Source organism: Lontra canadensis, unplaced genomic scaffold (assembly GCF_010015895.1).
Source record: "Lontra canadensis isolate GAN:19392208 unplaced genomic scaffold, GSC_riverotter_1.0 scaffold2, whole genome shotgun sequence".
Classification (NCBI taxonomy): domain Eukaryota; kingdom Metazoa; phylum Chordata; class Mammalia; order Carnivora; family Mustelidae; genus Lontra; species Lontra canadensis.
The window spans coordinates 14616056-14641537 of NW_022630996.1; the positions used below are offsets into that span (position 1 = coordinate 14616056).

At 40.7% G+C, this 25482-nt stretch overlaps 1 protein-coding gene and 1 pseudogene across 1 annotated transcript; both read left to right on the forward strand.

The window, feature by feature from the left end:
• The first annotated feature begins 15788 nt into the window (after nucleotides 1–15788).
• Nucleotides 15789–15873, forward strand: LOC116879047 (annotated as a pseudogene).
• Nucleotides 15874–22038: 6165 nt separating this feature from the next.
• Nucleotides 22039–23022, forward strand: KLF14 (Kruppel like factor 14). Its single transcript, XM_032866580.1, has one exon. It carries the CDS (start codon nucleotides 22039–22041, stop codon nucleotides 23020–23022), a length of 984 nt encoding a protein of 327 aa, XP_032722471.1.
• Nucleotides 23023–25482: the final 2460 nt, after the last annotated feature.

Genomic DNA, 25482 nt, shown 5'->3' on the forward strand with positions numbered 1-25482 from the left:
ATCTTGATAGATTGATCCCCTTGGACGTGGAGGTGACACTCCACGGGCATGGCTGGGAGGGAGGTGCGGATGCAGAGGGACAGCCATACCCTTCCGCAGGAGACACTAATGAGCAAGTGAACTTTGGGGAAAGAGTCCATGAGAGGAGTGGAGGGGAGGGGAGGTTGGACCACATGGGAGGCCACTAAAGCCTGTAAGGAAACATGGACAGAGACAGTCCTGGGGCAGAGTGGCCAAAAGACTCTTCTTGTTTTTAAAGTCACAAGGCTGTCTAACAATCCGCTTTTAATTATTTGCGTTGTTGCCTTATAAACCCCTTGCACATCCCAAACCTCCGCTTTGTGGCTTTTTCTTTTTTTTCCCTTCACAAGCAAGAACATGGCTGACTTTAAAACAGTACGTTGGATCGTAAGCTATAAAGCAGATCAAAGAGTTCAAGGAACGGCTGCAGACCGAGGCTGCCCTGGGGACCCAGCTGGCCTGCTGCTCCCCACATCTGAAACCTGGGAAGCCGGTTTCTGCTAGGCCAGCTGGGGAGGATACCCGAACATTCCAAAAGGGGACTGTTAGACAAATCAGAGATATCTGTTCCCTCAGCCTCCGGCATCTCCTGTGAGTGGACTGGGGACAGAGACCCACATTCTGGTCATGAGCAGTAGAAAGAAGAGAACAGCAACAGATGGTGAGAGCTCTGTGGACCCAGGAGTTCGGAACCAAAGTGACTCTGAGAAACAAGTCCCCAGAAATGCACTTGAAGCCTAGGGAGGCCACAGGAGCTTCCCAGCATGTTAGAAGGGTCTTGTATCAAGTTTTATGAAAAATCTAGGTTATATGTTATTTCCCTTACCCCATTCCTTAATCTGTGGCTCTACTGAGACCGTGAGATTAGTGATCAGAGCTGAGGGCCCCTGGGTGGGTCAGTTGGTTAAGCGTCTGCCTTCGACTCGAGTCATGATCCCGGGGTCCTTGGCTCCAGCCCTGCATTGGGCTTCCTGCTCAGCGGGGAGACTGCTTTTCCCTCTCCCTCTGCCTGGGGCTCCCACAACTTGGGCTCGCTCTCTTTCTCTGTGTCAAATAAATAAATCTTTTTAAAAAATGATCAGACTTGATATATGGGACAGGGACAGCACCTCTGAGGTCACTCTCTAAACAGCCAGCAAGTGCCTCCCATCTAAATATAAAAGGGGTCACTGTCTAACAACCCTGTATCGGAAAGACCTTTAGGACCTGGGTCTAGGACTTGGGAATTAATAAAGGGCTTAAAAAAAAGATTCTATTTGTTTATTGGACACAGAATAAGCATAAGCAGGGGGAGCAGGAGAGGGAGAGAGGCAGGCTCCTGCTGAACAGAGAGCCCAATGCGGAACTCAGTCCCAGGACTCTGGGATCATGACCTGAGCCAAAGGCAGACGCTTACCTGACTGAGCCACCCAGGTGCCCCAAGAAGGGGCTTTTTGAGATCCTCATTCACTCATTTTATTTACCTGCCCACTGGGATGCTAAACCAGAGGTTCTCTGACTGTGGTCCCCAGAGGATAGCCGTATCAACCGGGAAATTTGATACAAACACTAATTTTAAAACGCCCTCACCCACCATGTCAGAAATTCAGGGGTGGGGGGATCTGCATTTTAACAAGTCCTCCAAGTGCTTCTGGTCAGGCTCAACTCTAAGAACAACGCTTCTGTAGGATTTACCCACAGTCACAGATGGTTAATGAAAAAGAAGATTCCCAGTCCACATATCTCTGATTCCTCTTTCAAACCTCTCTCCTGAAACTTGGTTCCTCTGTCGTTCATGCACCAAGTAGTAATGTTACACGCCAATTAACCCTGCGTCTGTGTCCCAGAGTGGTGGATTCTTACAATCGGCCCCTGGAATGATGTCACTGTTGCAAAGATTTGTTTCCCCTTGTTCCCACAAAGTCAACCCTGACTGTCATTTTGGTGTTCATCTTCCTCTAATTATTTCCTCTGAAGTCATAAAGGAGAGAATCCGTCCATCAGGGGCCGTTTCTTCCTCATCCACTCTCTTGCCAGTAACTTCAATTCCTCTGTCCCTGCTGGTACCAATTCTAGAAGGCCTCTTAAGCTCCTGTGCTTCAAGATCATTCAGAGAGGGACCTAGGGACACTTTCTGGCCTCGTGATGCTGCCTGGCATCCCAGGAGAGGCAGGATATCGCCTGAAGCTTTATCAGAAGGAGCACATGTTGAAGTCAGGTTATGCAAATCGAGCCACTTCTTCTATGTAATGTTTTCCCAATTTTCTCCTCGTTAGTCCTTTCCCAGCACCGTAACAGGTCAATCTCCAGAAGAAGTTATTAGAAGAGAAACAAAAAGAGTAAGACTTCCAGTAGGACTTCTAAGACCAATGTGTCCTCAAAGGAGTCCATGGCCATCTAGTTTTTCTTGTGGAGTTTGGGCACCAGGAGCCATAGAGCACTTTCCTGTGATCACCTACATGCTTCCAGGTCAATCTGGGTCTTTCTATGATCTTGGCACCCCTCATGGGATATCCTGGAACATCAAAAATGGAGCAAAATCTCCAAACCACATAAATCATAGGGAAAGAGTGATGGCTCATTAATGTAAGTACTAGTCTCAGGAAAAGTGATTACAGACTGTCACCAGGCTGCCCCGTTAAGGGAATCACGAAACCTAGGCTGCTGGAAGTCTGAGACGTAAAAGGAAGAGAAATAGCAGCTACGGCTGGGTCGGGTTCAAGGTAGAGCTCTCCGACCCCCACCCACATGCCCAGTATTACGTCTTCCCATGTGGGTAAGAGTCCTGTTTTAGGGTTGCTTCAGCACGTTTGTCCTTTCTGCGCCCCACACCCACAAGGGACAGCCCTGATGCGGTGGTCCTTCCAGTCCTCTCTCTCTTTTTTACAAAATTTTAAGACAAAATTGAGATCATACAGTATTTACAGTACATATGGATTTCCTTCATAGTTTATAACATATTTTCCTGCCATTGTTTCTTATTACCCATTAGCAGTTTAGTGTCCCTGTAGAGTTTCACTGTAAATAAATAGGGAGCCTAATGTAGTCAACCAGTTCTCTCTTTGGAGGCATTTATGTTCTTGGCTGTATCACCTTTGTAGTACATTCTATCATTTATCAATATAAAAATAATTAGATTTGTTCCATTTAATGTTCTTCCCCCAAATCCTATTTTATATGATTTTAATATTAGCACATATGGATGGGCTCCCTTTGGTTACATTAACCTGAACCATCACTTCCACTATGAGTGTATGTGTATGTGTGTGTATTTGTTACTGAGATATATACAGAGAGAGAGAAAGATTCATTTTGTTAACAGCTCATGGCTTAATTTCTTTTTTTTCCCCTTAATCTGAAATTTTTTTGATAAAGATTTTAAAGCAATTCTCATCTATCATGATGTAAGTTATATATACTGGTCTTTGTTCTGTCAATTTAGCTTATGGTTTCTATTTTCACTGCTTCCTGGTTATTTCTTTTTTATTTTTTCTTACTATAGTAATCAAATTTACTTCCCCCCATTTATGATTTTTTTAAGATTTTATTTATTCATTAATGAGAGACAGAGAGAGAGGGAGAGGCAGAGGGAGAGGGAGAAGCAGGCCCCTCGCTGAACAAGGAGCCCAATGCAGGACTCCATCCCAGGACCCTGGGATCATTACCTGAGCCAAAGGCAGAGATTTAACTGACTGAACCACCCAAGCATCCCATCCCCCATTTATGATTTGGAAATTACATACCTTTGTGTTTTTCACTTGAGTTTACTTAATTTACAATGTAAAGATCTATTTGGATACCATTTCTTCATTAATTAAAAAAAAGCTATGCAAATAAAACATAAGTACATTTGAATTTTTACACTTCAAATAAGACTAAAGTATGTAAAGTGAAAAGTGAGTTTCCTCAATCTCATTGCCCCCCTGCAACAGAGAACTACTGCCCTAACTCTGATGAGTATCCAGACTTTTCTGTGTGTGTGTATGTGTGTGTGTGTGTGTGTATCTACATATTTTTAGATTCTTGAAAAACACAGATAGGATCAATATACATTGATTAAAACTTGCCTTTTCATTTAATGATGTGTTTCTCTGTAAATAAATGGATACAGCACTGGATTGGTCCTAACATACTGTCATCTGTCATAGCTGTCCATGAAATAGATTTACCTAATTTATTTAACCACTCCTCTGCTCATAGGTATTTAAGTGGATTCTGACTTTTTACTTCTACAGTGCTTTAATAAAAAAATATTTTTATATCTATCTTTGTGCACCCCTGCAAATATGGCTATAGTTCATACCTGGAAGTGAAATTCTGAGTCAAAAAAAAAAATATGAACACTGAAGTTTTTGATAGCTACTATTAAATTATCCTCCAAAATGTTGTACCGTTATACACTTTCAAAAACTCGATGGGAGTTACCTGTAGCCTAACATCCTTACTAGCTGGCTTTTAACGATCTAAAGATTTTGCTATGTGATGGCTGAAAATGATATTATAGTATTGCTTTAATTCATAGCTCACTGTGTGGCAATGAATCTTTCTGTGTTTATTGACCATTTGGTTCTTCCTGTGAACTTTGTGTGCTTTTATTTTACCCTATGCTGCATGTACTTTGCCCAGTTGTCTGTTCTATTATTTATCTTTTTTTAAGCAGCTTAAAACAACGAAGATTTATTATCTCATACTTTCTGTGGGTCTTATTCATCTTCTTGCATGTTAATTGGTAGGCACTCCTTGTTTTACGGGTCTTCATTCTTAGGCTGTTACATATGCTGACATTATACAATCACTGAGCCTGTGGCCCGATTTTTGTTTAGAGTGATGTTTGTCCTACAAAAGTTTAATATTTTGTGGTAATCATATATTTGAGCATCTTTTTTTTTTTCAAAGCTTCTAGGTTTCTGCCTGCCTTCTCTACTGCTCAATGAGATAGTCTGTACTTTTTAAGTTACTTTTTAATTCACATTTTAAAATTTACATACAGTAACATTCTCTCTTTGTAGTGTTTTTAAAATATGAATTTTTAAAATTCATAAGCCAAGTAACCATCACTGCAAACAAGATACGGAACAGTTTTATGGGTCCCCAAATTCATCCGTGCCTGCCTTCCCACTCCCAGCCAGTGCCAACCACTGACCTGTTTGCAAGGATTTTTCATTCTCGTGTAAACGGAATCATAAAGCATAAGGCAGATGGGATTCATACATGTTTGTTGCATGCATTAGCAGTTCGTGATTTTTATTGCTGAATAGTATTCCATTGTATGGACGTATCACAGTTTGTTGATCCATTCACCAGCCAAAGGGCATTTGGGTTTCTTCTGGTTTGGGGCTATTATGAATAAAGACATTTCGAACATCACATAAAGGTTTTTGGGCGAATAGAAGTCTTCAGCTTTCTTGGCTAAAGACCTCAGACAGGGACTACTGGATCCTGTAGTAAGTGTGTGCTTAACGTGATGAACCATCAAGCTTCTTCTAAAGGACTACTATTTTGCATTCCTACCTGCAGAGCACAATAGCTCCAAATGCACTGTGGTGCGTTTGTTTTTGCATCTGTTTTGTTATTGTCGGGTTTTAAAAAAATATTCTAATAAGTGTATAGTGGCAACTCATCGTGGTTTTAATTTGCATTGCCCTTAACTAATGATGGTGAGTATCTTCTGTCGTATTTATTTGCCAGGCATATGTGTTATTTGCTCAAATCTTTTGTCTGTTTTAAAAAGTGGGTTATTTGTTTTTTAGTATTGAATTTTAAAAGTCCTTTATATATATTTTTTCAACACAAGTCCTTGGTCAGATATATACTATACAGATACTACTCCCAGTCTGTGGCTTGTTTTCTTATTCTCTTAACAAAGTCATTTGCAGAGAAATTTTTAATTTTGATAAAGTCCAATTTGTAATTGTTGTTGTTGTCGTTACAGATCATGCTTTTTGTATTGGCTCTAAGAACTCTCTGCCTAACCCAAGTTCACAAAGATTTTTTTTTTTTTTCTGGAAGTTTTATAGTTTTGGATTTCCTATTTAGGTCTGTGAGCTATTTCTCATTATTTTGGAATAAGGTGAAAGATCTGAACCGAGGTTGGGTTTTTGCGTATGAACGTCCAATTGTTTGGACGTCCGATTATTTGGACGTGCACTGAAAAGATGTCCATTGAAACGCGGTTGAAAAGACTCTCCTTTCTCCATTGAATTGTGTTTGCACCTTTGTCAAAAAGCAGCTGGCCAGTTCGATCTATTTCTGGACTCTCTCTTCTGTTCCATGAATCCTCTGTCTTCTTATCACATCACAGACCTACCCTGTCCTGATCTCTGTAGTTTTATAAAAGCTCTTGAAATCAGATAGAATGAGTCCTACAATCTTGTTCTTCTCCTCCAAAATGTTTGGTTATTTTAGCACCTTTGCCTCCCCATATTAATTTTAGATACGGTATCTAACAAAAATAATAATCCTACTGGGATTTTGATTAGTCTTGCATTGATTGAATCCCCACATTAGTTTTGGGAAAGTTGGCATCTTCACAATATTTAGTCCTCCAGTCCCTGGAGACGGTATTTTTTTAGGTATTTGCTGCCTTCTGTCAGTGTGTTATAGTTTTAATTACACAGAAAATGCAGATTTTGTTAAATGTGTACCACATATTTCATTTTGAAGAGGTACTAAAATGATGCTATTTCGGGTGATAAATAATACTGTTTAATTTCAGTTTTTATTTTTTTCCCCTGTGAGTATACAGAAATACTATTGATTTTTGTCTATCGACCTTGTATCCTGCAATCTTATTTAAATTACTCATTAGTTCTAGTAACTTTCTGGTAGATTCTTTGGGATTTTCTAAGTAGATAATCAGGTCTGAAAATAGTTTTGTTTCTTCCTTTCCAAGCCATATACGTTTCCTTGCATTATTGTCCTCGCTAAAACTGCCTGTGTAAAGCTGAGTAGAGAGTGACTATCCTTGGCTTGTTTCCAATCTCAGGAAAATCATTTGGTCTTTCATCATTAAGTTCAATGTAGTTTTTTTGATAGATGCCTTTTATCCAATTAGGGAAACTCTTTTCTAATGCTCGTTTCCTAAGTTAATTTTTTTTAAGATTTTATTTATGTGACAGACAGAGATCACAAGTAGGCAGAGAAGCAGGCAGAAAGAGAGGAGGAAGCAGGCTCCCTGCTGAGCAGAGAGCCCAATGCCGGGCTCTATCCCAGGATCCTGGGATCATGACCTGAGCCAAAGGCAGAGGCTTTAACCCACTGAGCCACCCAGGCACCCCAGTTAAAAAAAATTTTTTTTTTTTTAATTGAAGTATAGCTGACATGAGTTTTCTAAGTTTTTAATCATGAAGGGATTTTGAATTTTGTCAACTATTTATTCTACATCTACAGAGATTATTAATTACCCCAGTACTTTAAAATTTTTATGCTTAGATCCCTAATCCACTTAGAATGTATTTTTACATTGTGTGTGGAAGTGATTGAACTTTATTTTCACCCCAACGATTAACTAATTGTTGAAACTGTTAAATACATCATCTGTCAATTCACTCATTTGAAATGTCCCTTTTATCATACATTGATCTCTCATAAATACACGTTTCTGGACCATCTCTTTTGTTCTGTCAACTTACTGGTCTATTTCTCTGCCAGTCTACAGTGAGTCAATTACCAAAGCTTGGTTATAGTTTCAGTATCTGCTGGAAAACACCCCTCTTGCCATTTTTTTCTTTCAGATGAATTTGAATCAGCTTGCCAAATGCCATACAGAAACCTATTGATATACTGTTCAGGACATCATTAAAATGATAAATTTGGGGAAATTATTATTTTATAGCCCTGAGCCATTCTGTTAAGAAGCAATATGTATTTCTCTGTTTACTCAGCTCTCTTTTGTATGAACTTCAATTCCATTGTATGCTTTCCTTCATGAATACCTTTAGTCATCTTACCAATAACTTCTTTTTAAAGATTTTATTCATTTATCTTACAAAGAGAGAGAGAGAGTGCGTACAAGCAGGGGGAGCAGCAGGCAGAGAGAGAGGGAGAAGGAAGCACCCTGCCAAGCAAGGAGCCTGATGGCGGGACTCAATCCCAGGACTTTAGCATCATGACATGAGGTGAAGGCAGATGCCCAAATGACTGAGCCACCCAGGCACCCCATCTTACCAATATCTTACTAGTCAAAAGTTTCTCAGACACTTTTCTTAGATTTTTCCGGGTAGAGGAGATATCACTTGTGCAAAGTGACAGATTTGTATCTTTATTCCAATATTCATATCTTATTTTTTTGCCTGTTTTTTTTTTCCATTATTGCATTTAATGGACATCTAGTTCAATGCTAAATGGGAGTGCTAGGAGCTATTGTTCCCTATTTTAATGGGAATGTTTCAAGTATTTCATGATTAAGCATTGTTTGTTGTAGATTTTTGGTAGAGACAAATGTAGGATGCTTTATTCTATGACCTAGTTGCTGAGAGCTCCTTTTGAAACTAGGCATGTGTACTGCATTTTATTAATTCTGTTTTTGGTGGGTACCTATTGAGATAATCTTTATCTCTTCAGAGATACAATGAATTCTATTAATGTATTTTCTATTTTCAGACAACTCTACCTCTCCTGGGATGAGCTCAATTTGGGCATGATGCAGTATTCTTTTAATATCTGCTAGATTTGGTATGCTAACAATTTATTTAGAAATTTTATATTCATGTTCCTCAGTGAAATTAACTTTTTAAAAATCTTGTAGTCATCTGATTTTAGAACTAGGGTAATATCTACCTCTTAGATGAATTGGAAAACTTTCGATCTGTCTTATAGGCTAGAACCATTTATATAATTTGAAAAATATCTGTTTCTTTGTTTTGGTAGCTCTAGATTGCAAAACTACTTGGATCTGGTGTATTTTTTTTAGTAGTATTTTTTTTAAAGATTTATTTATTTATGTATTTGACAGACAGAGATCAGAAGTAGGCAGAGAGGCAGGCAGAGAGAGAGGAAAGCAGGCTCTCTGCAGAGCAGAGAGCCTGATGCAGGGCTTGATCCCAGGACCCTGGGATCATGACCTGAGCCAAAGGCAGAGGCTTTAACCCACTGAGCCACCCAGGCGCCCCTTTTTAGTAGTTTTTAAATGATTTTTCCATTTATTTTTAGGTAGTTGGTCTATAGGTTTTCTTCTGCTTCTTGAAACAACTTTGATGGATCAAACATTTCATCTTAATTTTAAATTATATTTATTTAAAATTATACATAGCAATCATTCAGCTTTTTCCACACTTCTTGTTCCTTCCATTATTTATATCTTTTTTCCCCCTTAATCTGATTCACTAAGAATTCATTTATTTTATTGGTTTTGACAAAGAAGTATAATTAGTTTTAGTAAAGAAGCCCCATTTTAAAAAATTTCACTAATTTCTATTTTTATTCTTATTCTCTTTCCTTTTATTTCTTCGGGTTTATTTTTCCTATTCTTTTTCTGGCTCTTAATTCAAATGCTTAGTTTGTTTATTTTCACAATTTCTGTTTTCTACAAGCACTTAAAGCTGTAAATCTTTCCATTTGTACCACTTTGGCAACACTCACAGATCTTGAAATGTAGTGTGCTCGTTTGTTCATTCCTAACTAGTTTGTAATTTCAATTTTAATTCCTCTTTAATCCAAGTTAATTAGAAGTGTGCTTTCTCATTTTCAAGAGGATAGAGGGGTGGGTGGTTTTTTTTTTTGTTTTTTTTTTTTTTGGTCTGTCATTTACTATTTTTTTGTTAAATTTATGCTTGCGGTCAGTGAATGGAGACTGTACAATTTCTACTTCATAGAATATATTGAAATTTTCTTTATAAATATCCCATGTATGTGTATGTGTGTGTGTGTATCACACACACAAAATATATATGTATGTATCTCCATTATTTCTTGAGTACAAAGTTTCTTAACAATGTTAATGGAATCCTCCGTAGCCTTTTTTTATTTCTCCAGAAAATATTTATTTGGTTTTCTTTGTTACATCTGTTTGTATTAATCAGTCATTTTGTTGTCATTTTGTTGTAGGAGTTTTAGGTAGAGTCATTTTGTTGAAGGAGTTTTAGGTAGACCGCATAGAGCTCTTTAAGGTTTGGGGCTCCTCTTTTCCTTTCCAATCTGAGAGGCTCTGTGTTCTCACAGTCTTAGTAAATCCACTCACATTGTGACGCCTGACACTTTGGGCTAATTCTTGCATCTTATTTTCATATTCTGTTTACCCTGCTTTATTTCTCCTCTTCTCCCTCTCCCCTTTCACTGAATTGATGACATTTTCTTATTTAATTTTCTTTTATGGTTAGGAAGCTATACATGCTACTTCAGTGTTTCCAGTGGTTACTCTCATTCTTAAACTTGTTTTATAAAATCAATATCTTCAATTAATGAATCCAACTAACCTTCTCTCAGAATAAGCTGAGAACCTTTTCACACTTTTCCTTTTCTCCTCTGCCCCTGCTTCCTCCCCAGTAAAGATCAGAATAGTTTTTAATTCCAGATTGCCTCCCCCTCCCTCCTCCCCTCCTCAGTCAACAATGATTTTAAATTTCACCACAAGTTTGGCTGTGTTTTGTGTCCCTCATGCCTCCCTCTTTGATTCCTTTTTCATTTTCCTGAAATACACTGCTTGGTTATTCTTTCAGAGAGGGTGCTTAAGTGGTATATTTTCTGAACCCTTACATTTCTGCAAGTGTTTTTATTTTGCTTTCGCACTTGAATGATGAGTTCACCTGGGTATAGAATTCTAAGTTCAAAATAATTTTCCTTCAGAACCTTGAAAGCTTTGCTCCATTGTCTCCCTGAATCCACTGTTGCTGAAGAGAAGTTTTCCCTCCTAATGGTGGGGGATGTCAAGCTCTCCTCTCCAGGAACCAGGGGGGGCCAGAATAAAAGGGACTTCCAACAGGATGCCCCCAGGGCTGCGTCAACAGTCCACGCCACTTCTTCATCACTGATGCATTTAGCAAGTATTTTTGTGCAATGTAATGTTCCGGGCTCTGTACTGAGATTGGTTTTGAAATTAAATGTTTCATGCAAGCAGGGAAGTGTGGAGACTAATATAGCAAACAGGAGTGGACCCGCTCTCCTTAGGGACAAATCTTATCATTTTGCCTTCTTCACTTCCGGCTTTCAAAAAAATAAATAAAGGACTAAAGAACTCATTGAAATCCCATTCCTTTTCCTTCTGCACCAGAGATAATTGCCTGAGATGTGGTGTTTATCATACCCACTAATGGATTATACTTTTAATATATGGATATACTATGGATATACATGACTAAACAATATATAATAACTAATACCAGTGCTTACTACCTGCCTACAGAGAGTCTAATTACATTATATATATTAACTAGTTACATTGTCACTACGACTCAATGAAGTACCATGCTATTACTATCTCCTTTTATAAATGAGGAGAAGTTACTTAATCAAGGTCACATGGCAGCTGATCAGCTAAGCCACTGCCCCAGAACTTGGCATCCTGGCCGGAGGGTTTGTGCTATTAACAACTATAACATGCTAATTTGGTAATAATTCCCGTGTACTTAACCTTTGTGTAAATGCTAATCATATTAGACACATTCTTCTAAAATCTTGGGTTTTTTCCCCCTGCCATATTTACTGAGCAGAAAACACTGCCCATGATTTAGCTCTTTTGGGTTCACCATTTATTTTTATATACTACCAGATAGCACTGCCTTGCATTTTCACGAATCTGTAGATTCCTTCAAAAATCCGCAGCAAGTGCTACACCGAACATATATGCAGCTGTTTCCCATGGCCAAGGGCAAGAATTTCTCTAAAGTGTATTTCGAGGCACGCAATTTCTAAATCACACTAAGTCACAGGGTATGTTCACTGTCATCCCTACAAGTTGTCAGATTGGGGCACCAACTTCTATTTCTCCGTGTGAAAGGAGAGGGTCCTATGTCTCGTGCCAGGATTTGATTCTGGCTTGTTAGACTCCACACATATTGCTGAACTATTGGGCTATTATACTGTAGGACCTTCTATCACTCACTTTTTCTTTTCTGTTTTAATACAGAACCCTCAGTTGGGCTTTTGCTCTCGGTCTCATTACGTAAAAATATTTACCAATTATTTACTATGTGCTAATTCTTCCTGTCAATGGTTATTTCAGTGCTGCAGGCACTGAAAAGTATTTGAAATTTGTCCAATAAAGGCTCACCTGTTTTTCATAAGGTCGTGTGTACTTCACTTAGACTTGTAAGTTAACACCAGCCTGAATGTAACAGGCAAGAAGTCCAGCTGTGTCTAAAAGAAACCTGACAGCTAAGAACACAGGCATTTTTACTAAGAGCTGAAATCAAATCTAAAACAATAGATTTAAATTATTAGATTGTATAAAATAGAAAGACTACATTTTTATAGTTTAATGCTAAATTTTAAAAATACTTAATGTCTTATTCTATTAAAAAATTATACAGATAATTACATGTGGCATTTTGAGAAACTCTACCAAGAGTTAGAATTCCTTTCCTCCAGAAATTACATATAAAGATAAGTAATTTTTTTTTAATGTGGGGCTTGAACTCACCACCCTGAGATCAAGACATGAGCTGAGATCAAGAGTCAGAAGCTTAGCCAACTGAGCCAGCCAGGTGCCCCCAAGATATCTAGTTTTTTAAAAACATCATTTATTTTATTGTTCAGCCAGGTATTCAACTTCCAACTGCAAAATCTTCAGCCTCACAAATCTGACAGCTGGTTCAGCATCTCCACTTAGAGGTCCACACAGCATCTCAAAGTCTCCAAAACCAAACTCCCACTTTCCACCTCCTATATCCTGCTTCTTTGAAAGTGTTCTTCATCGCAAAACAAAAAAATATATATATTTTTTTTTCTGGTTGCTGGACTGCAATTCTTGGAGTCCTTCATGAGTCCTTACCTTCTTGTCTATCCTGCATCAAACACCAGGGCAAGCAGGGATCCCACACACTCACTGCAAAAGACATTCAGACTCTGACCACATCTCACCACCTTCACTGCTACCACTCTGGTCTAAAGCACCATCACCTTTTGCTTGGACTCCTGCAGCAACTAACTGACCACTCTCCTGCTTCCACTTTTGCTCATACTCTAGCCTATTTGCTACACAGCCAACAGGGTGAACCTCTAAAAAAGCAATTCAGATCATGTCACTGCTCAAAATTCTAAGACTTGCCATCTCTCTTTCATGGGTTGATAAGGTCCTATATGAATTACCTTCCATCCGCCCAGATCCCTGAACTCGTTCATCTCTTTTTTTTTTTTTTAAGATTTTATTTATTTATTTGACAGACAGAGATCACAAGTAGATGGAGAGGCAGGCAGAGAGAGAGAGAGAGAGGGAAGCAGGCTCCCTGCTGAGCAGAGAGCCTGATGCAGGACTCGATCCCAAGACCCTGAGATCATGACCCGAGCCGAAGGCAGAGGCTTAACCCACTGAGCCACCCAGGCGCCCAACTCGTTCATCTCTTACCATCTCTTTCCCTTCACTTACTCTGCTTCAACCTTGCATTGGGCAAAAATAATGACTCCCCAAAGATGTCCACATCCTAATACCCAGAACCCACAAATATGATACATTCTTATAGTAGTCTGGCCAAATATGATGGTGGTTTGGATTAGGGTTATTGGCAGGGAAAATAGGAAAAGCGAATGGTCAAAGTACATTTGGAAGGTAGAGTTAACCAAACATGAAAATGTAGTAGATACAGGGGTTTAGAGGGAGGTGTCAAGAATGACACCCACCCCTGCCCCAGTTTTCTGGCTTGAGGGAAAGGCTGGATGAAAGTGTTAGTTCCTGAGACAGGAAAGACAGCAAGCAGAGTAGATCTGGGGTAACAACCCAGAACTCAGCTTTTGAATATATTCAGTTTATGATAACTATGAGACATCACAGGAAGAGGGGGGAGTTGTCAAGTGGTCAGAGGGATTTAAGATGACCCGACATCTCTGGAAAACAGACCTGGTGTAAAGACTGTAATCTCATAAACTGTTGGTACACAGGTGTACCTAAGTCAGGGAAAACCTTAAAAATAACCTAGACAGAAGAGGGCATTGTGGAGAATTCTGTCCAACTTTACATTTTAAACATTAGGTAAAGGAGGAGAGATGAACAATTAAGACTGGGAAGGCACAGTTAGAAAGATGGAAGTAAGCCCCAAAGAATGCAGTGTCACAGAAGCCAAAAGAAAATGTTTCAAGGATTACTCAACTGCTCTGGAGATTTCTAGTTATTTGAGGATTGGATTTAGCAACCTGGATCAATGTTGATTTTTTTTTTCTTTTTTGAGAAGAGGGGGGTTTTTAAATGTAAAATATACACAAAATGTACCATTTTAACCATTTTTAGGTATACAGTTCAGTGACATGAAAGTACATTCACATGGTTGTACACCAATGTTCCTCTTAGCAAGAATTTCTGTAGCAAAGTAAGGGCTAAATACTGGAGCAATTTTAATAATACTTGGGGTAAGGGATTGGTGAAAATACAGAACATATTTGGCTTTTGAGATACCTGGCTTTGAAAGGGAATGTGGCTGTGAGGCAAGAGCTAGAGGAGAATGGAGAATTGAGAGAGACAATTTCTTTAATTGGAGATATTAGTTCATTATTGAATGTCAATTCAAATTATTCTGCAGAGAAGGAGAGACAGAAAATGCTAGAGAGAGAGGGCATATGTTATGGATTATGGATCCTGAGAAAGCAAGAAGTAATGCAGCTAGAACTGATGAGAATGGATTAGGCTTTGCCAAAAGGTGGGAAGGAAACAGCACAGATGCAAACAGGTTGGCAAATATTTCTGGGAATGCTGAATATCTATTTGAGCTTGGTAATCATGAATGAATAGTGCTACTAACCTGTCTGTTTATGTATTCCTATTCATTTATTTCCTATAAGTTCATGTACTGCCCATAAAGGCATTATAGAATGCCTACTGTGTGCCTCCCGTGAGCCACTTTTGACCAAAGGAAGGAGCAGGTCAGCCTCTCAAGGCATTCAGGAAAATCCCTTGGATGTTGCTCCTGGAAGCTTTTGAATGGGCTTGGGAGGGTAGAATTTCTGTAACAGTTATTTCAAGACCACAGTAAACACGATGTTGAGAAATTATCCTTTTCCTACTTTCCATTTCAAATAATTCCCCATTATACTTCCAGAGCCAATTCCAGAGAGTTACCAATGTGCACTGGTTACAGACTAGCTCACATGATAGAATACCATCTGCATAGAGACCCCAAAGTCTCTCACCAGCTTGAACCACCGATGCCCTGTTCATTATCCAGTGAATCCCTTGATCCCAAGAAACAACAATCAACAAGAAGAAAAGAAAGCTCCCCTCCCTTTACAGAGCAACTACCTATGTACAAGGCATCTCCTCTCTGCAGTTTCCTCCAATTCTGCCTCTTCTCAGCCAGAGAAATTCCCCAGGAGGTCCTCAGCACTGAGAGGCTGGATGTCTTGCCCTGGGACTGGATGCGGTCCCGCAGCAACCTCCAAACCGGTATTTCTGTTTCCAACCCAAGCCCCTCATTTGCATTGCTTTTTCCAAAATTCAAGAGGATCATCTGGACAATTCACAACACCCCCACCACATCCACAGGTTAAGGAAAATATAAGCAAATACCTACACTACAATAGAAGTTCCGTGAGGGCAAAAAGTTTTGCTTTGTTGCTGTTCATTAATGTAACTCCCAGTTCCTGGAAGAAGGTTTGGTATACAGAGGCCATCCATGCAAACTGGCCAAATGAATGAAATATCTAGAACAAGCTTTGTGCAGTGGCACTATTGTAGTCAATGAGGTTTATCTGAGGCACAATTATTGCTAATAGAAATATCTAGAACATATGCCAACAGTACGGCAGAACAGTGACCAGCAAAATAATACTTCTAGAGCCTAACAACATTCATTAAAAATCACCTGTTTTTCTGGTACCATTTACCTTAAAACACAGAGGCACTGCTTTCTTTTTCTTTTTTTCTTTTCTTTTTTTTTTTTTCCAGAAAAAGCTTCCCTTAGGTGATTACCTACACAAAAATAAATATTACTTTTCCCCCACACTGTTGGTTAGAAGCATCCTGTCATCCAGGAAAAGCACCCTTCTGAAAATTTAGTGTTTAAGGAGTCACGGTGGAATTGTAAAGTATTTAGAACTGAATGACAATGAAACCACTATTTTGCAAACTTATGGGATACAGATAAAGCAAGGGAAATTCTCTTCAAGGGGTTCTATAGCTCCCAACTTACATTTTAGAAAATAAGAAAGATTAACATAGTGTTTAAGTTAAGTAGAAAGATTAACATAGTGTATAAGTTAAATAGTAAGTTAGTATTCAATAGTATGTATTTAAATTAAACATAGTATTTAAGTTAAATAGTAACTTAAGTTAGTATTCAATAGTCAGCATTTAAACTGAAAACTTTTTAAAAAAGAAGTAACACATCAAGCTCAACAAAAGCATGAGAGGTTGGGGCGCCTGGGTGGCTCAGTGGGTTAAAGCCTCTGCCTTCGGCTCAGGTCGTGACCTCAGGGTCCTGGGATCAAGCCCCAGGTTGGGCTCTCTGCTCAGCAGGGAGCCTGCTTCCCTCTCTTTCTCTGCCTGCCTCTCTGCCTACTTATGATCTGTCTGTCAAATAAATAAATAAAATCTTAAAAAAAAAAAGAGTGAGAGGTTAATACAAAAAATACAGAAATTAAACAAATATGTTTAAAAAGAAACAGACATGATCAACAAAAGCTGAGCTATTTGAAGAGACTATAGATAAACCCCTATAGGTTCATCTAATATTACAGACAAATCTCTGTTCAGACAAAAAAGAAAAAATACAGAATTCTCAAAAATATCAGGAATGAAAAGTAGGATATAACTACAGATATTGTAGAGGATTTTTGAAAAATAAGGCTATGAACCATATTCCAACATTTTGAAGGCTTAAATATAGTATCTAATTTTTATTAATTATTAAAGGATTTATTTGTTTTAGAGAGAGCACGTGCATGGAGGGGGAGGGACAGAGGGAGAGAGAGAAACTCAAGCAGACTCCCTGCGGAGCATGGGCATCCCCCTCCAACACACACCAGGCTGGATCTCACAACCCTGAGACCAGGACCTTAGCCGAAATCGAGAGTTGGACACTCAACTGGCTGAGCCACCTGGATGTCCTCTTAGTATCTAATTTTTAAAGAAATGTGTGAATTACCAAAATTGACTCAAGAAGAAATTGCAAACCCAAATTAACAACCATTAGACAAAGTGAACTGAATTTTTAAAATACTATGGTTTCACAGATAAGCTTTACCAAACAATCAAGGCACAGATAATACCTTCCTCATATAAACTGTTACAGAAAATAGAAAAGAAGGTTATTTCCAAATGCATTTTAGGAGGGTAGTACAACCCTGATACCAAATGTGGACAAAGGCAGTGCAAGAAAAGAAAATTATAAGCCCAAATCACTTTCAAGCATGGATGCTAAAATAAATAACACTCATAAATTGCATGAAGCATATATTAAAGAAATAATAGTACCTTATGGGAAATTCAGGTATATCTCAGAGAATGCAAGGATAGGTCCATGTTTGAAAAAGCTATCAGTGACCCTTTATATTAACATAACAAAGACAAAACCTATAATCTGAATGGTTTTAGAAAAAGGATTTAATAAAATTCAGTATTCATTGCATGGATTTAAAATATTCCTGATTTAAACTCAGCTGGGATAGAAGGGAACTCCTTCAGCAGATAAAGGGTTTCTATCAAAAACTTACAACAACGAAAGTCGTAATAATTGCACATTAAAAATATTCTCAATGAGGGACACCTGGGTGGCTCAGTCGGTTAAGCACAAAACTTCGGCTCAGGTCACCATCCCATGGTCTTGGGATCAAGTCCCACATCGGGCTCCTTGCTCAGCGGGGAGTCTGTTTCTCCCTCTGCCTGCTGCTCCCCCTGCTTGTGCTCTCTCAATCTCTACCTCTGACAAATAAATAAATAAAATCTTAAAAAAAAATTCTCAATGAGATAGAAACAGGGGACTGATAATCAAGAGCATGATTTACAGATAATATGATTAGCTATATAAAAATACAAGAGAAGGGACGCCTGGGTGGCTCAGTTGGTTGGACGACTGCCTTCAGCTCAGGTCATGATCCCGGAATCCCGGGATCGAGTCCCACATGGGGCTCCCAGCTCCATGGGGAGTCTGCTTCTCCCTCTGACCTTCTCCTCGCTCATGCTCTCTCTCACTGTCTCGCTCTCAAATAAATGAATAAAATCTTTAAAAAAAAAAATACAAGAGAATATGCAAATGATCCATTTCACTAATAAAGATAAGGAAGTTCAGCATGTTTGCTAAGATTATTCCAAAATCAGTATTTTCAAACAGCATCAATAACCAATTAAAAAATTTATAGTTTTATATAAATTTTTATAATAGCAACAAAAGCTATAAGATACCTAGAAATAAATCTAACAAAGAGGTGTAAGAATTTTTATAAATAAACTATGAAATGTTATTGAAGGATATAAAGAAATCAGTGATATTAATGTATTAGATGACTCAATTTTATAACGATATCTTATCTCCCAAAACTTAATGTATAAATTTAACTTAGCAAAATACCAAAAAAGGTTTTTCAATGGAAGTTGACAAACTGATGCTAAAGTTAGTATGGAAGAGTAGAAGTCCCAAAATAGCCAGTACAGTTTAAAAAATGAACAAAATGGGGGGGGGGAGCCCTTCTAGACATGAAGACTTACTAGAAAGCCATAATAATTAAAACAGTGTGGTATTGGCTCAGAATTGGTTTGATCAGTGGGAAAAGGACAAAGTAGGAACATATCCATGAATATATGAAAATTTAATTTTCATCATGGTGGCATTACATGTTAATGGGGGAATGAAAGACTGTCCAGTAAAGCAGGTCAGGATAACAGGTTTTCCATATTGGGAAAGGGGTAAAGTAAAATTAAATTTCTAACTTACACCATTAAAAAAATAAGTCCCAGGGAATCAATTTTATAAGTGTTGAGAGCAAAAACTTTAAAACGTCAAGGGGAAAAAAAAGAGGTTATCTTCATGGTAATCAGGTATGAAGTGAGTTCTTCAATAAGACCCAAATGACACAAACTATAAAGAGATCAAGGAATATGACCATATTTTAAATTTTCTGTAGTACAAAAGACATCAAAAGCAGTCAGAAGAGGAGCCCCAGACTGAGACAATATGAGGTTTATATGTATGAACTCCTATAAAACAAGAGGGAAAAAAATGAAAACATATACAGCCCATTGGAAAAATGGAGGAGGTCTGTAAAAAACCAAATCACAGGCTCAATCTTAATAGCTAATCAATATATGAAGAAACGCTCAACCTCCCTAGTAGTGAGGGAAATTAAAACAACAAGACACTGGGTTTTGAAAAAGTCAGATTGTCAGAAATGAGAAAATTCTGAATCTAGAAAAGGTCACGTGAGGGAGACAAGCACTCTCACCTGCCGCTGGTGGACATGTAAATTGAAGAACAATTTGGCAGCCTCTGACAAAACTGGACATGTGCGTGTAGCCTAGCAATTCCCCATCTAGGTAGATTCAGAGAGAAATTCTCACATATGTGCAAGGGACACATGTACACACATGTTCGTATTAGCGTTGCCCCAAGTATCAGCATCCGCTTAAATATTCATCAATAGGGCATGAATAAACAAGGCACATTTATATGCATGGATCTACAATATAGCAATTAAAATGAATGAACTGATTTATATTTATCAACATGGAGAGAAAATAAAAACATACCATGGAGGAAAAAAAAAAACCAAGTCAGAATATGTACAGTCTAACATCACACAAACACATTTTAAAAATCAAATAAAACAATATTCTGTATTTGTATGGGTTCAGGTATAGTCAAAACCTAGATAGGAAAGTTACATACTAAATTCATGATAGTGTTTGCCTTTGGAGAAAAAGGTGAAGAACGGTTTTGGGGAGGAGTACAAAGGGACTTCAGTTTTATCAGAAATCTTGAATAGTTCAATTAAAAAAAATCTGCAGCAGATCTGGCAAAATGCTAACATTCACCAATTATATGATAGGTACTTGGATGCTTGTGATATTGTCTCTGCGTTTTAAAATACCTTTACATTTTTTCCCAAATAATAAAATTAAAAGAAAAGCAGCTAGTAAAGAATTCTCTGATAGAAATTTCACCTGTGTAGATAAATTGAGTCAATTGTCTAAAATTCTGAGGCAAGGAACTTCATAATTACCTGTCTTAGAATGGAGTCTCCATAAAAATAATAGAGCTGGTAATATTAATAAAACTACTGAAATGAATAAAGCAGATTCTATAGGTTTCAACATGGATAGTTGTCAAAATCATATTGAGGAGAAAAAGTAAGTTGCAAAATGACATGTACACTAGTATACCATTTATAAAGAAAATTTAAAATACACAAGCATGGGTATATATATTTACATATAAATATATAAGCAATTAGGTAATAAAGGTATACTAATAAATGCTGGAAGAATACACTCTTTATAATACTGATTACCTAGGGAAGTAAAGAGGCAGAAAGTTAATTAGGGAGGGAAATAAAGTGACATTTAGTTCTATCTGCAATCTTTTAATATAAATTAAAAACCTGAAGCAAGCATGACAAATATTTTACATTTGATTATTCTAGGAAGTAAATACACGAATGTATGTTATTCTTGATGGATAAGTATTTTTAATTTCCAAAAGAAAAAGTACTGAAGAATCACAAATAAAATGCACATAATTCAACACTATGTAAGTAAAGCTTGTATACATCAAAAGCCGTGCTATGACTATTTTTAGAAATTATCCTGTTTGCTTTTCTATGTGTTTTTAATTTTTCAAAAATGAAGGGAGGATAAAAAGCAATGAAATGCAAAAAAAAAAAAAAATCAAACATATACCTGATCACATAAAAAGAAAACCCTGCAAAATCACAAGGAACAATTCTATATCATCTGCTGCATTTTTCTTATTTTTAATTTTTTTCAAAAGAAAAATAAAAGATGTTGCCTAATTGGAAACGTGACTTTCTATTATTAAAATTGTGGGAGTCCATTTTAATGTGTTTATCTCGCTGCTAGTCTATAATTTATATTTCACCGTGGAAATTTGTTTGTATGCCTGTGACAGGTTAATGCAGTTTAAACATGCATTTTTCTTTCGTTGGTTGAATAGTTAAATCGTTACTCAAAGGATTTTAAGTTTCAATTTCAACCATGAGAGGATTCTTTGCTTTTTCAAGGTTAGAAATGTTTCTGGTTCAAAATGCTATTAATTAATAGCTACGTAGTGGATCTATTTAGGGAATTGGTACCGACTCCGGATTAACAGTGGAACTGTTAAATGAGAAAACTTTTTTTTGATGCAGACTTGGGGCTATTTTAAATTTGGTCTGACAGCGGTGGACAGAAATGAAATGTAATTCCAGCCCGCTCAACTCACGATCGTAATTATGAATCGAAAGACATATCAGGTATTAGCATTTTTTTTTTTTCCTTAAAAAAAAAAAAAGTTCCTCGGCCCCCCCGGGCCCCCCGCGGGCGGGAGACCCAGCGGGCGCGGCGGGGGGGGACGGGGGGGCGGCAGCGGCGAAGCCGGCAGGCTGCCCAGAAGTTACGATCGGGGAGTTTTCTCTTTATTAAAATTACCTGGCTCACCAGCAGAGGCAAGAAACCGAAGACAAGATAATTTCTTAGGCTGTTAAAAATGACTTAGCCCGGTGGGCCCCGCGTTCCGAGGGGGTGTCCTGCGGGCCGGGGCGGGTCCCGCCGCCCCCGCGGGCTCCGGTGCGTCAGGGGCGCGTCAGGCGGGGCGGGCTCCGCGCGGGCGGCGGCGGCGCCGGGCGGCGGGCGGCGCGCACCGGGCCTCCTGCTTCTCGCTCCGAGGCTGCGGGACGGACGCTCCCGAGAACTCTCTCGCCCGCGGCCGGCTGCGCTCGGACGGCGCTCGCCGGCGGCCCGGCGGTGCCAGCATGTCCGCCGCCGTGGCGTGCCTGGACTACTTCGCCGCTGAGTGCTTGGTGTCCATGTCCGCGGGCGCCGTGGTTCACCGCCGCCCGCCGGACCCCGAGGGCGCGGGCGGAGCCGCTGGCTCGGAGGTGGGTGCGGCGCCGCCGGAGTCCGCTCTGCCGGGTCCGGGGCTACCGGGACCCGCGTCGGTCCCCCCGCTCCCCCAGGTCCCCGCCCCCAGCCCCGGCGCGGGCGGCGCCGCGCCCCACCTGCTGGCTGCAAGCGTCTTGGCTGACTTGCGCGGCGGCTCTGGGGAGGGCTTCGGGGAGAACTCGGGGGAAGCTCTGCGCGCCTCGTCCGGCTCCTCCGGCCCGACCCGGGGCTCTGGCCCGACCCTGGGCTCAGAGCCGGCCCCGGCCAGCAGCGCGGCGGAGATCTCCGGACCCGCGCACTCCTCCGGCGAGCTCGGGGTCCCCGGAGCGCCGGACGTCCCCGGAGCGCCTGCGGTCCCCGGGGAGGTCCCTGGGGAGGCCCCTGGGGCCGGCCCCGCCCCCGCCACAGGTCCAGTGCCCCGTCGGAGGCCGGTGACACCCGCCGCCAAGCGCCATCGCTGCCCCTTTCCGGGCTGCAACAAAGCCTATTACAAGTCGTCGCATCTGAAGTCCCACCAGCGCACCCACACGGGTGAGCGCCCTTTCTCCTGCGACTGGCTCGACTGCGACAAGAAGTTCACGCGCTCGGACGAGCTGGCCCGCCACTACAGGACGCACACGGGCGAGAAGCGCTTCTCCTGCCCCCTCTGCCCCAAGCAGTTCTCCAGGAGCGACCATCTGACCAAGCACGCTCGCCGCCACCCAGCCTATCATCCCGACATGATCGAGTACCGCGGGCGCCGTCGCACTCCCCGCGTCGACTCGCAACCCACCGGCTCGGTGGACAGCTCCGGCTCCGACCCCGGCCAGGCGCCCAGCCTCCCCACCTGCCTGTCTGACAGTCATTGCTGTTAGTCGTCCCCTCCAGGACGATCCCCCCTGGCCGTTGTCCCTGCCTTTTCTTTGCCCGTCCCTCTTTTCCCAGAGTCATTAGACCAAGGCACAAGACTGGTTCCTCTGCTTCGAGGGTCGGTCCAGGCAGGCACGTTGGACCCTGGGGAGGGACTGGGGGCCTGAAAACAGCAGGAATTCTTACAACACGTATATCGACCTAAAAAGGAGGGTTGCCTCAAGACGGCCCCATTGGAACTGGTGAGAAGGGGTGAACCCCGGTACTCTCCAGAGTTCTGAAGATTCTCCCTTCCGTGGAACCAGAGATGTGAAACTGGAATTCTCAGGTGCCTGAGGAGCTCCCAGTCTCAAAGGACTCTGGTGTCTTACCCACCCACCAGGGCGGACCTTGGAGAGGGTGTCAGGGGTGGCAGTCTTGGAAACGTCCAGGACTGGGGTGGTGAGAGGCCTTTGGAAACAGAAATGATTTCTATTTCTGTAAATAGCAATGTTTACTAATTTATTTTTAGTATCTTTTAAACAGGGAACCCAGGTTGATGGGAGGTTGCTGTCCTCCACTTCCCAATTGCCCCAGCTACCTCTGCTAGGAGAGGCCATGTAAGAGTCCTTGTGAATGTATGGCTGGGAGATGCTTCTTGGTGTCTGGGAGCTGTGTGAGTTTGTTTGCAGATCCTGTTGCATGGTTTGGAACCCTGCACTTGCGTCGTAGCCTTTCTTCCCATTTGGATTCCTACTCGTGGAGGGAAACTTCCTGGCTCACTCTTGCAGTAAGTTTGGTTTAAAAATTTGGAAACAACCATAAAAGCACCAGAAATGAAAGAGTGGTCCAGGCTAGTTCCCCTTTCACCCTCAGGTGACTTTGGGTGAGATCGGTCCAAAACAAGACCTTTCAGGACCATTGTGAACATTCAGGGAAATAGGGGCATATGGTTCCAGTTGCCCAGTCCAAGTAATCTCAGGTGTGGTAGACTCTGTTCATTTCTTAGTGGCTAATGAGGGGTTTATTTCCCTTGGGAAGTGTGCATTTTTGTTTTTGCAGCAAATGAGTTGATGGTTTGGGGAGGGGAAGATGAGAGTGGCTTTCTCCAAAGATCTGGTTGTCCTGGATTTTGGGAAGGAATAGCAAGGTGAAAATTATTATCAAATAAGAGGACCCTTCTCCCTTTACCTTGGAGTCCCTCTGAGTTACACCCTCAGGACCCTTCTGCCCCAATGCAGGACTCAAGCATCAGCAGTATTTATTTTTCTATACGTATCTCTGCTGCTATGAATGAAGTTGTCGGCCACTCTGCTTTTGTATGTGTGAATGTGTATACATGTGACCCTTTTACTAGAGATGGGGCTGAAAGGAATTTCCTGCTCTGGTAAGGTCCTTGCAGGCCCCTTCCTGAACTTCTTGTAATAGTCCCTCAATCTCATTTGTGGAGGGTGTCATAATCTCAAAGGACCATAACAGCATCTAGGTAAGCAAACTGCTTTTCCCTGTTTTGCAGATGAAGACATCAAAGCCTAGATAAGTTTAAAGTCTCATGCTGAGTTGCTGACAAAAGCCGGGACTAGAACTTAGGTATCTGGCTTTCTAAGTGACTCTTTCCCTCAGGCTTGGTTACCTCACCTCCTCTCTTTCTCTCTCTCTGGGCCCTTAGTCAAAGGACACCACTCTCCCTTCCTGCCACCAATATCCCCTCCCTCCCTAATCCCTGTCACTTCTAAGTTCTTTCTAATGTCCAGTCCCCGCTGAACACTTTGCCTGTTGTGTATAACCCCAAACCCCTTTTTCTGGCAGGTTGAGTCCATTTCCTCCTTCCACACCATGTGGACCTACAGTGGGAATGACTGTTTGGCATTTGGGGAGAGACTTTGTCTTTTGACCTGGTAGATTAATTTTCAGTGCCAATTCTATTCTTCCTCTGGTCCTGGGCATTATATTTTCCTTGAGAGAGTGAGTGATACAAATTTGACATTGGGACTCTACTAGGTGCTCCTGCACTAAGTGAGGGAAGGATTCTTAAGAAGGACCCAAAGGTTATGCCCTATGTGAAGAGGTCAGTGTTTCCTGATGCAGACTAAGCAGGGTGAGTGGGGCTCTTTTTGAGTTACATATGGGAGGAGGAGGCCCCCAATTGTGTAGGTGGGTTTTTGGTGATGGGAAGAGTCCTCCCTTCACTCTGTTTGTCTCCTCAGCTGGGACTGGTTGGGAAGGGCACTCTGGGCCCCCTTGAGCATTGTCGTTTCCCCTTTGTCTTCTTCAGTAGAAGATCTGCCATTGGGTAGATGAACAACGAAGCTAACAGGAGAGAGATTCCCACTGACTATTCTGGAATTGGGCTCAAGAATGCTTGGCTTTTTCAACCACCCTTTGATAAATAACTTTTGAATCTCAAGCTTCTAAACAGTGTCCTTATTTGGGTTCTTCGACCTGGGGGACTTTTGTCTGGGGATGGTCTCTGACAACCTAAGTGT

Coding starts and splice junctions, on each gene's coding strand:
- KLF14 (XM_032866580.1), top strand. CDS start 22,039: ATGTCCGCCGCCGTGGCGTGCCTGGACTACTTCGCCGCTGAGTGCTTG.